This window comes from Dendronephthya gigantea, unplaced genomic scaffold (assembly GCF_004324835.1).
Source record: "Dendronephthya gigantea isolate DGI-Jeju-01 unplaced genomic scaffold, DenGig_1.0 000051F, whole genome shotgun sequence".
Taxonomy (NCBI): Eukaryota; Metazoa; Cnidaria; class Anthozoa; order Malacalcyonacea; family Nephtheidae; genus Dendronephthya; species Dendronephthya gigantea.
The window spans coordinates 250,894-264,072 of record NW_021163061.1 but is presented as its reverse complement, the minus strand read 5'-3'; the positions used below and the strand labels follow the sequence as shown (position 1 = coordinate 264,072).

The 13,179-nt window shown below is 39.2% G+C and overlaps 1 protein-coding gene across 1 annotated transcript; it reads left to right on the top strand.

Moving 5' to 3' along the window:
* Positions 1-496: 496 nt before the first annotated feature.
* Positions 497-3,285, top strand: LOC114528794. The gene is made up of 2 exons (XM_028550512.1): positions 497-2,719; positions 3,197-3,285. The coding sequence occupies exon 1, from the start codon at positions 747-749 to the stop codon at positions 1,830-1,832; it is 1,086 nt and encodes a 361-aa protein (XP_028406313.1). The 5' UTR covers positions 497-746; the 3' UTR covers positions 1,833-2,719; positions 3,197-3,285.
* Positions 3,286-13,179: the final 9,894 nt, after the last annotated feature.

Below are 13,179 nucleotides of genomic sequence, written 5' to 3'. Positions count from 1 at the left end.
GTATATAATGTTCCGCATTTTTATTTGATTGATTATATATTAGTATGTTTAATCAGTTTAATCTCTAATCAGACCAATCCTAATCCCTAATCTTTAACCAATTTTTTAGCTTAGAAAAAACTGATAATTCATGTAAAATACTGTAACCTGTGCACAGACCGTCTTATTTAGGTCATTCAGATACAAAAAAGTTTTCAGTTCAGACACAAACCACGACAGCTTATTGTAGAATAATACTACCTACACTGAACCACCATGTTTGAGATATCTTTCTCAGGTAGTTCAGACACAAACCACGACAGCTTATTGTAGAATACCCCCTACACTGGACCACCACGTTTGAGATATCTTTCTCAAGTAGTTTAGACACAAACCACGACAGTTTATTATATAATACTACCTACACTGAACCACCACGTTTGAGATATCTTTCTCAGGTAGTTAATGACAGTTCATTGTAAAATGCTATCTTCACAAGTTCACTTGATCATCAAACACTTATTACCATTTGCAAGCGACCGTTCGGCGCAAACGTTTTCACGCGTTTTCTTACGTTTCAAACGTGCACGTTAGGCAAACCAAACATACATGCTGAAACGTATAAACTAATTAGTTTAGACTGTGAGTTGACATTGTTTGACATGTCACGCCCACATGTCCAACAAACGTAAGCGCGCACATTTCTAAATATACTTGCATGTGTTAGTTCTATATTTCCACACATAATCTTCTGTAGCTTTTACATTATGCATGTCAATAAATTTGGTAGATCATACAGCCTTGGTAAATCACTTGATAGTGATTTAAGGCGTCTAATTATTGATGAATGCCTTAAGTCTGGTGGAGATGCAACTGTTGGTTACTTGCCCGTCACTTACGTAGAAATAGCTAGTCGATTCAGTATCTCTGCAAATACAGTTTCCAAAATATGGAAGAATTTTTGCTACCAAGGACGAAAGGTTGATCCATCACCAAAAGGCGGAGATCATTCAAGCAAATTTTCTGAAGGGGATCTCGAACTTCTTGAGGTTCTTAAGCGAGCTCATGGCACAATTCAGCTGAATGAATTATATGCTATACTTGAGGAATTTGGTGATTGTGGTGAAGTTTCGTTGTCATCGATTTCACGAGCAATAAAATCCAGACTTCTGTCCGGAAAACGATATACTCGGAAGCGTATTACCAGCGTAGCCTTTGAGCGCTTTACTGATGAAAATATGATTTATACTCAGCTTTTCATCAACTACCTATCTTCAAAAGATCCGAGAAGGATTAAGTTCTTTGATGAGGCGGGGGTTAAGACGCCGTGCATCGGTACACGTTTATACGGAAATGCGCCGTCCGGGGAACGCTGCGTGGAAATTGTTCGAAAAACAGAATCTCCAAATTTTACTTTAAATTTACTGATTTCAGTCAATGGCCCTGAATATTACAACATTCTGGATGGCCCAACTGACACTGTAAGGTTCTGGGATTTCTTCTGGGAGGCTTCTCAAGCAGCACATGAGATAACTCGACGTCCTGCTCTCGAAGTAGGGGATATCGTTGTGATGGACAATTTAGCTGTCCACCACTACGAAGGCGGCCAAATTCTCGAAGAAGTTTTAGCTGAGATGGGTATCGAGCTATTGTTCACCCCAACATATTCTCCCGATCTTAACCCTATTGAGCTTTGTTTCAATAAAATAAAAACAGAACTTAACGGACGGTTTTCAGCCGACGTTCATCGTAATCTAAAATTAGCTGTTGCAGAAGCGGTCGAAAGAATATCAGCGTTGGATACGAGGAGGTTTTATCGTCATACAGCTTATCTTTTTCCTTTCGTTGGGTGATGCTTACAAACAGTAATACATTGAAACATTTCACACAAAATACTTGTAACATTTAAGTTTCGTATTTTCGTACATTGATATAACAGAATGATTCAGCAATATCATTGCTTTGGTAAAGTTGAATATATCTGTAAAGTTTGACATTGTGTTAATTGTAAATATTACATTTGACCTCACAAAACTTTGATAACTGCATTTAAAATGGTATTTGAGGATTTTGGGGTAGGGTTTTTTTAAGAAATCGTTAGTGGGTGGGCATGAACAAATTGTATTAACTATAAATTGTACTGAAATTGTTAATTGAAAAATAGGGGAGTTTGTAGGGGTCTGGGGGAACACCCGCAGATAATTTCCTGTATTTTTTAGTCTCCGACTTGATTTCCTGCATTTTCGGCGATACTTACTGTTGCACCATCTCGGCGGAGTGAGGTTTGTTGGGGAAGGAGCTTTCGCCCGCCAGTTAAAAAGGCCCTGTTTTCGGGGAAAAACAGTGTCATATAATCAATTTATCGGCACGGCATGGCTAAAATGGGTACTCGTGCTTATTTCATCCATGCCCCACCTTTGTATTGGTAGTCTGAAAACTAATAAAATAAGGTACGGGTGCCAATTTTTGCCGTGCCGTGCCAATAAATTGAATGTAGTGTAAACAGGGCTATGTCAGTTTTCCGCCGCGGGATAAAGGTCACGCGTGGCACGCAACTGACAGTTAAGTAATAAACCTGACTGTCAGCAATAATTGTCGTTATATTTATTACAAACATGATGATATAATTGATAACAAAATAACGTTTTCTCAAACTTATGGTTCGAACTTGAAGAGTACACAGTCACAGGTTGCTATAAACAAAATGATCTTGCAAAGCAAATCAAACCTCTCAAACTCGGTAAGTTTTGAAGACAATTACAGTAATAATATGCCGAGAATAAAAGTATAGCAATTATCTATAAAGTATGAAAGTATCAAAGATATTTAGCCTATTCTAAATCTATAGCTAGCACTCTCAAAAATATAATACGAACTAAATATATATTGTTGATCAATGGATCAATGCATGAGTGCAATACAAACGAAAATCGAAATATAAATTCATCAACCGATTGCTTGGATGACCCTCATGAAATGTAAACAAAATTAAAACAAAATGAAAATAATTTACAAACTTTATACTGGTTAGCTATCTGTTCAAGTTTATATCTAGCCTTCAGTAATACATTTACCCGGTATATTTAGTTAGAATAATATGAAAACTTCTACTTATAGTTGCTTCTAAAACTAAATACTATGATAGAACAGTGTCTATGATATAACACAACATACATGATTGAAAAGCTTTCTTACTTGAGACATTTGTCATTTCCAGACGAGAGAAACATTAAATGTAATGCTGCATCCCTGGTCTCTGACTCTGTCGATGTCAGAACTTCTGATGCACTAGGACGTGAAATAGTGTTGGGCGCAGCAGTGGTTTCGGATAAACTTGCAGCAGTACCAGTGTTTCCAGATGAAATTGCAGGATCACTGCTCGCATAAATTACACGACAGGAATCAGATGGATGAAACACTGGCTGTTGAACTGTTGGCGTGTATGGATAGAAATATGGGTTCATATTCCCGTAAGAATAATTTGGAAAATCTTGAAATGTATAACTTGGCGCAGTGTTGTTTAATTGATAAGGTGTCGGAATGGGTTCGGGACAAGCATTTGCTACAGTTGTAAAGAGAGATCGCTGCTCCTGCTGAACTAAAGACTCCTGTTGAACTGAAGAGTCTAATAAGCTTTGTTTCAATACCATGTTGAGCTGCTCTGCTTCTTCTTGAACATTTGATGGCGCGCAACGATGAACAGAACTTGAATGCGAGCTGGACGTAGCTTGGTCGCTGGGATTAGGAAATGAAATCCCTTTTTCTTGCAAAAGAGCTTTGGCCGGATTTGTTCTTTTCAGCGCCCTGGTTCTTTTGGTTTTGACTTGCGACATGCTTGAATTGGCATTGTACTCGTCTCCTGAAACATCTTCTCGTTCTAAGGCGACCTCTAAAATATCCGAAAGTTTGTGCTTTGCAGGTATTCTGCCTTCGAAGTGTTCTTTACAGTGTTTCTCGAGAATATAGACGTGTTTACGCAAAAGTGCCCATTTCTTTATTCCCCCGTCAATATACTGGTTTCCGCTCTCTTTCATAAGGGCCTTTTCAATTTTATTTGACAAACTTTCAGACAGTTTATTCGCTTGTTCTTCCTTTAGACTTAGGTCTTTCTCGAGTTTAGCAATTTCGTCTTTGACTTTTTTTATCGAATTACGAGCCCCGCGAGAGTCTATTTCACCAGGGTGCAATTTTTCTTCACCACAAGCAAAAATAGATAAGCATTTTTCATAGTCACAATGACGTGCAGTATGCCCTAAACGCATGTGACAATTTCGGCATAAGTTACCTTCGGTTGGATTTGATTTAACTCGTAATATTTTCCTTTGCACCTCCTGTTCGTTGCTCTCGAGTTTGTAAAGTTCAGACCTTTTTGCGGCTATGCGATCTTTAACTTTTTTCACATACCTTTGAAAAGGTGTTTCAGCAACAACAGACTGAGCTTCGTCGGAAGAATCGGAAGAATACATTGTTTGTTCTTTTTGGTCGTGCTCAAATAATCTTTTCCTTGCATCGCGAGATACAGCAGGCCGTTTCTCTTGAGGTTTCTCCAGTGGTTTGGTTTCTTTCATCCCCAACGGCGTCCAGGCGTCATCAACACGCAAACACAATCGGACCGTTTCGTAGTCTCCCTGAAGCACTGACTTACATGAACGAACAGCATCCTGTACATCATTTTCTCCAGTAATGGTAACAAATGTACCCTCATCGTCACGATATTGGATTCTCAAGGACTTTGGATCCCGTCCATCTCGATAATAGCTGCCCACCGTGTCCCAAACAATTTCAGACAGCATCGCTAAATCCAAATCTTTCAGACTATTAGATGAGATTGAACTCGTTTTACAACGATCGTAATCACGACCATATATAATTTTTACTTGTACTGACATTTGATTCTGTAAAATCGCAAACGCCTCAATACGAATGTTATGTCTGAAATCTTGCTGGAATGACGCCCTTACGTTTGTTGGACATGTGGGCGTGACATGTCAAACAATGTCAACTCACAGTCTAAACTAATTAGTTTATACGTTTCAGCATGTATGTTTGGTCCGCCTAACGTGCACGTTTGAAACGTAAGAAAACGCGTGAAAACGTTTGCGCCGAACGGTCGCTTGCAAATGGTAATATCAGTCCTTGTTAGCCGGGAGTTCAGAAACGAACCGCGACAGCTGGTTACAGAATACTACTTATATATATTGGACTACCAATTCTCCTTTACATCATTTTCTGGTAGCCCAGACTCTTATTCAAGTTGAGATTCAGTCTGCCCTCAAAGAAAACCGGTTGTTTGAAAGGTGTATCTAGCTATATGCTAACAGTAGCTTATTCAACCTATTAAAAAAGGGACAAAGAACTATACTAAACGTCGGTTCTTTGCAAACGAAATTAAGCAATTAAGCCTGCCTGCAGACGTAGTTTAGCTATGAATATATCAACACCTATCTTAAGCAACGCCCCTACCTGGCAACAGTGAATAAAGATTCGAAAAATCATTATTCACTCGACAGGATCACTGCTGAACTTTAATTATACACCCCGCCACGAAACGCTTTGTTTTTCAACCGAAAAAAATAATAAGTTTCATTCTAGCCGTATTAGTTACCGCGTTGCGAACGTTCATCTTAATGCCAAGTTAATGAGTCTTGAAATGATTAAGCCAGCTGGTTTATTTGTCTTCCCTATAATGGCTATATGCGATCTTTATAAGATATATCTCTTGGCGTAAAAATCGAGCCAACGTTACAATAAAATAAATTAAAAAATATCCCATTTATCAGACTTTAATCTTTGCAGGGAGCTGTGAATGCAACAATCAAAACAATGTTATTTACAACATATAATAATTTATTCATTTTTTCCCACTTAAAAACGTTTGATTCACTGCACTTTATAAAATATTCATGCATTTCCAGACTTTGGAAAAATATCCGCTCCCATACAATGGTAAATCGACAATAAGCTTGTACATTGACTATATTCGCATAGTTAATTACAGCTGGCCTTTTCGTTGTTGAATTGAAGTTGACAAAATCATCTTCAATCATATATATTATCAGCTGGCGTATTCCAGTCTAAGCCACTCAAAAAAGCCTTCAAAATGGCTCGCGTTCTACGCAGATTCATTGCTGCAAAGGCTTACCATAGCATACACAATTCCTCCATAGTTTTTCTTAAAAATAAATCGCGAAGCAACTGGACGGCATTTTTCAAAGCGTCGTCCAATTCAACGCACGTTGCATTTCGCCTGCGAATGCCGAAATTCTCCATGAAAGAAATGCGAAGGCCGTTTTCTTCCACGAGTAATTGTCTCGTCTTTTCGACGGCAATTTTGCCCCGTCTTGCGCTAGATGGTGGTGACGGGGGATATACGTCTGCGTAAAGTCTTAAGGCCTCTGGGACTGTGCTAAATTGTGGGAAGGGAGATTCTGCTTCTTGCCGATTATCCTCGTTATTAAACATCATTTGTCTCAGGTACAGTGATCGTAGCGTATATCGAATCCGTACCTAAAGTGACCGGACCCTTTCCGCTATCTGATTTTAAAGTTTCCGAGCGACGTAGCCGTGTTTCTCTGTCTGTTTCTGCTACATCTATTTTGACCGAAGGCAATGCTGGGTCGGGTATTTGCCGAAGAGAAAACTTCTCCCCATTTTGCGAATCGGCGACAGTCGTTTTAATCAACACAGCTGGCTGTTCGACAACCGTTTCCGATTTTGATATATCGCCTAATGTCTCCGTTAAGTCGTGTTTCAATTCCGGATTTTCTTGCAATTTTTTATTTCTTCTTGCTCGAGTTGAGCGCCTGTGACGCTTCGTTCCATTAACCGGGGCATTAGGAATGTTAACGGTCGTTGTTTTCAGCGATGAAGAAGCATCGAATGTTTTTCCAATCGGAGGTAGGACAGTGTAAACTCGAGGAAATGTAAGCATCTGGTTTTCCAGACTTTTATTACCAGGACCTGTCCCGTTGTCCACATCGTTTTCTGACCCCACAAGCGCGTTCAAATTGATCCGAGGTAGGCTGAAATCTTGGCCTGTTTTCAAATCACGATTTCCATAAGACAGTGACCTGTTGTTATGATGTTTCCTAGCGTTGTTGTAACCTGTAGCGATCGGTGGCAATTTTAATCTGTGATTAACTAAAGAACTTACGGCTTTAATATTTGACGTCGCGTCCACATTCAGACGGTCTGCCATCACATCATTGTGCAGAATCATGTAGACGACCGTTCTGGACAATAGCAATGCGATATATACGCACGTAACTTGTCCCTTTCTCACGTAACTATGAATCTATTGCCGCCGCAATTAATTTTGTTGATTATCCATCTTTTTGTTTTTAAAATTGCTACTGTATTAATCTCCACTTCTCAATTCATTATAGGCTTAGCTACGTTTAATATAATACTGTATTAAAGGTCTTCACTTCACTTCATGTTATTAAAAACATATACTTGTGTATTACGACTGGCGCCGAACCGATTTCTTCTAAGAACCCCACGATAATAATTCATTTCAGTTCATATCAGGATTCCATTCGGCAATACAAATAGCCATATAAAGCCGAGCGAAGAATTCCTATGAATAATAGGAAAGGAACACGCTCAACAAATGCATGAAACTACAGAATCAGCCTGTTGTCATGGCGTAAATGGAACTGAATTATTTCCGCATGCAGGTCTTGGATTCAATTTATCCGCTAAGGTAAATGTATGAATGTTATTCGTTAAAAATTCATGAACAATTAAGGCGAGAAATACACCTGTTATAATATAAACTAGACATTTTCAAATGCAAATTGGGTTTGAACAATAATGTCAATATGGCGTCGGCTGTCCTTGCCTAATATAGACTAACAAGTAAAAAATGTCTTATCAATTCTGATAGCCATTGGCTTAAACGGACATACTGACACGAAGATTATAAGATAAGACACAACTCATCTCGATTCAATCTAAAGCCCAACTCATTTTTAACATGCAAATTGCCTTTAATTTCGATGAAACTCGTGAGGAACCATGTACCCATTAAGACGACATCATTGCAGCAAATATATCAACTACAGTAATTGTTGCAATTAGACCTGAAGATATATTTCATATTGGATTTGCAACGATAATTCCGATATTTGTAATGATTCCGCTATATTCGTAAAAAACATATTAGGTGTTTTTTTGCGTTTGTATAATCTGACCTTCCGAAAGAGGTATGAGCCAAAAACGATATTTCTGACTTGTCTTCCTGGGTAGAAAAATTAAACAATGTCTCCTGGTTTGTCCACCTTCATGAAAGATGGCTAGGAAACAATGTTTCCTGGTTTGTCCACCTTCATGAAACATGGCTAGGAAACAATGTTTCCTGGTTTGTCCACCTTCATGAAACATGGCTAGGAAACAATGTTTCCTGGTTTGTCCACCTTCATGAAACATGGCTAGGAAACAATGTCTCCTGGTTTGTCTACCTTCATGAAACATGGCTAGGAAACAATGTTTCCTGGTTTGTCCACCTTCATGAAACATGGCTAGGAAACAATGTTTCCTGGTTTGTCTACCTTCATGAAACATGGCTAGGAAACAATGTCTCCTGGTTTGTCCACCTTGATGAAACATTGCTAGGAAACAATGTTTCCTGGTTTGTCCACCTTCATGAAACATGGATAGGAAACAATGTTTCCTGGTTTGGCTCAATTGGCTGGTTTGTCCACGTTCAATAAACATGGCTAGGAAACAGAATTTCCAATTAAGTTTGACCACCTTTGGAAGAAAACACATTCTAAGAAACAGAATTTCTAGATTTGTCAACCCTCAAGAAAGATGACTTAGAAAATCTGCTTCGCAGTCTGTACACGTTCGAAAAAAAATGACTGGTAATATATTGCGGAAAACTGACATCGAAAATTTGACGTTTGTACCGATGCCACATTGATAACCCGTTAATTGATCTCGTGTTTTTAAGAAACATAAATGGAAGGATTATATTACATCACAAGACAAATTGCAAATACAAACGATCAGGCGATTTTTTGGGGGGAAAATTATGTCAGAAAAGCTGCCGCTACTGTGTCCGATACCGTATCAACGGCTGTCGACGCTCGACAGTTTCGAATGAAAAGCATGATCCGTGTCTTTGGTGATTGCGAATGAGCCAATGAGCAATTTAGTGTTTGGGTGAGCTTACAGCCATCTTGTCTGTAAATATGCGACTAATTCGCCCTGAGTTTACATCCGCTGTATTCACTATTAAGCGAGTATCAAATTATTTCAATTTCGGTGAAGAAGGATAGCTTCTAAACTTTGGTGCTTCGGATAAGCACTTGTGTCAAACTATCAGCGACAATGTCAACAGAAAGATATCGAATCACTCAGACGTTTCTATTTATGTTGAGTGTAAGGTCATGTATGTCTTCGTGAAAGATTTCCCCCTCAATGTTAACTGGTCATTTAAAACCCCATCAACGTCTTACCTTACTGTACAGAACTTCAAATGTATTCCACACGCAAATGCACTTTTGCCAGTAAGCTCTTGTCGATCTGTCGCCGTGCTGCAACATTAGCATTTCTGTCGTCTCGATATCGAATTTTTAATGCACCGACGCCCGCGATTTGTTGGCCTGCGGTATTACGGCTAACCAGCTGTGACTAACCAACTCAACAGCCGCCAGTTTTATGGGAAACATGTGAAGGTTGTGGTAAAATCTACGTTAGTTGCAAAATTTATGGGACGTTAGTTTAGTCTGAGGGAAGACGCATGTCCAAGCGTATATATATCATATTTGACGAAAACTTTATTTCCGTCTGCGAGGTGCAGGCTACGTTAATTTGTCCTTGAGACAACAACTGTGACATCTTATTTTAAAGGCCTAGCTAAAGCATTTTAATTTTAAAATAAACCTGATCATAGGCAATCCAGAAGACATGTCTTCTGGATTGTCTATGGCCTGATTGAGCTCGTTTCGATTGTAAAACTCTTTTCAAACGCGAGGCAAACTTATCAAGATATTTTAACCGTAACCATCTAATTATTTCAGTGTTTATTATTTCATATGCGGAAATGACAGACCTGCATATAGCCCCGTATGACTGGACTATTTACTGGTAATTTCATGTTACGAAGACAGCAATCGTTTTATCGTAAAGAGCATTGAGAGCAATGAGAATTTTGTTTGTTAAATATACAGCAGCGTAATCAGTGGCGTAGGAACACGGGGCAGAGGGGGAAAAAATTTTCAAAGGAACCAAAGTGCCCGTCTTTGGAGAAGCTAAATTTAGCTAAAGTAGCTGTAAATACTATCGAAAGTGCCCTTATTGTTTCCTACGTATGCCCACTTACTCGTGGCAAAATCTTTTTGCAGGGCATAAAAATACACTACACTAGTGCTTTTCTTGCAGCTTTGGCAATCAATCAAACCGTTCCTATAAAGTGGAAGCTCGTGCCCCCCCCCCCAAACTCTGGAGTCTGGAAGCTTTTGCGCCCCTGAGCATAGTCAAACTGACAAATTCAGTCTCGCTATGCACATTTAGTCATTGACTGTGAAAACATATTCTAACCGTATTCATAACTATAAATAACCGTGACGGCTTGATATTTGCATAATCAAAGGCGTCATCAGTCACAGTAAGTCACCTTTCCCGTATTTTTTTTAAATACATAAACCGAAATTAGGGCGCCATATTGGATCGCTGTGGCTATGCATATTACGTCATCACGAGCGGGATCACTGGAATAAGATCTTCGTGTATTTCTGAGTTAACTGGGATTTAACAATGCAAAATTTAGTTAAGGAGTTTTATACAACCGGCTCCTCAACATTATGGCCTGAAATGTTCTCAGAATTGTTAACATCCAATTGCAAAAGTTAGTGACTCGTTTTAAATTGCTTCAACTAAGCCGGCAGTTGCTCTATCCTCTACTCCAACTCAACCAAAGAAGACAAGCATGAAAATGTGACAGTTCTTTTAGATAAATCAGTTCTTTTTAAATAAAACAAACTATACACTTTCTTTCTTCTTTCTTTCTTTAGAACCCCCCCCCCCCCATACGTTAAAGATCGTATCTGAAGTATTTTTGACCTGTCATACAAACGTGTTTGTGTGTTCGTAAAGCCTTCTTACAATTATTCGAATGATGTCCGCAAACGTCAATTTCAAACGGTTACAACTCGCACGCGTTTCCTACCAATACAGTCAAACACATAAAGTCATTAAACTCTCATAAACTCATTACATCCGGATGACCGAATGACTTTAAACGAGTGACGTACGCCTCGAACCTGGGGAGGCCTGGGTTCGACATTAAAAACAAATTGCGGGCTCGGGGAAAAAAGACTGGGAGACTTCGGATCTGCTTCGGATACAGAATACCTAATCAGGACAACTCCATTGTTTTTTACGTAAGTGGTTCGTCACCAGTGAACTCTATACAACTGGAACGATAACTCCTGACAAACATCCCTAATCAGCTTGAAGCCAAAATAGTTTTTTTGAGTTTTGAGACGAAATACTTCACGCCAGACGTTGGGCTGTGTGTCAAATTAAAGCTATGAAAGTTTATTTGGTGTCGAAATTTCAAGACTTGAACTGCAAAGGAAATATTAAAAAAAAAAAAAACAATTACAAATCGGCAAAAAAACGGAAAATTTTCAAATATTTTTTAGATATTTTCCTTTAAGCTAAAGTCTCGAAAATTCTACACGAAATATAACTTTTTAATCGCTTTAATTTCATGTACGGCTCAACATTAGGCTACAGTTCAATGTTCGTCACTCAGCAAGTACCGTAAATGTAGGCAATTACACCCTGCCAACAGCCCCATTTTCAATATTTGCAGGGGGGGGTAATTGCTTCCATTTACGGTACTTGCTGAGTCACTAAGGCAAAAAACAATGGAGTTGTCCTTCTGATAAGTATTCCGTGCTTCCGAACCGCAAATCTCGTAACCAGAGCCCGCGATCCTTGACTCGGGGGGAGTCCGATCCACTGAACTATAAATAAACTGGAACGTGTGTGTTCGTATTGCGCGAGAAGACGATACGGGGATGAAGATCAGTGGGATGAAGCAAGGGATGAAGCCTTTTAGGGTCAAAGTAATTGTATATATCTTTTACGCAGGCTGGTGTGGGCGAAAATCTTTTCTTGAACAATAGGGAATGTTTTAATTAACCCTAAAGGCACGTTGCGTGCGCGTCAGTGGCAGCTATATGAGAATTTATTCACCTGAAGGGTCATATTAGTCCCACGCAAAAATGACGTGCGGATATGAGGCGAAATTATAAAATAAATAGCTTAAAGATTAGGGTCAGTAGCGTTCGCAATTTACACGGGGAAAAATCATTATTTTCAGATGCCACTCCAAAACACTGATGAATTACATTTCCGACGTTTTAAAACGGCTCTTTATCGTTACAATGTTTAAATATTTATCCGTTTCAAATTTGCGTAACGCTGAAGGTTTGAACATATCGGCCTTTGAATGAAATGTGAATTGTGAAATGTCACTGAAATATCCTATATATTATAATTATTATTGTTTACAATCGTTTTCATACGGGCTGTTTTTTTAGAACATACTAGAGCCCCTTTGAGGTCTTTGAAGCAAAATACACTCGTGATGCACTTAAGCGGTTAAGCAACCGACGACAAAGCCATATGACATGTGTCAATTACTGGGCCAAAACCGACGCGATGTAAATGAGGTAAAATTAGAAAATTTCAAATATCATGTTAACCAAATAGCTTGACGCGTTCAACGCTTAGCATTCGGCTCTGAAACTTTACCATAAAGTCCTCTTTACGGCAGTTCAAACACTCCCAAGTCCGGAAGCAGCGTGCTGGATCGCATGTTATGTCGAGCTAAACACTTTTAAACGGTTAAATTCAAGCCTGTCAACGTAGACCTGTCACTTGTGTCTAATTTCACGTTCAAAGTGTTGACGTCACGTGCGGCCTGGGTATTCGCCGTGACGGGAGACCCACGCCATAAGAACATGTTGAAAACTCAACTGTAGCTATCTGCTCGCAAACAACAACGCTTTTACAAGCCGAACTGTGGTCTTTCGACAAGGCAAAACGACAGACAGGGATTTGAGGCGGTTGGACTATACGAAGCGGGTGAATTCAAGCGCTTCAAAACGAGGTAAGACAAAGAAGAATTAGATACATTTTCAGCCTATAAATTTCCTGAGAATTCCTCAGCCTACCGAG

Coding starts and splice junctions, on each gene's coding strand:
- LOC114528794 (XM_028550512.1), top strand. CDS start 747: ATGCATGTCAATAAATTTGGTAGATCATACAGCCTTGGTAAATCACTT.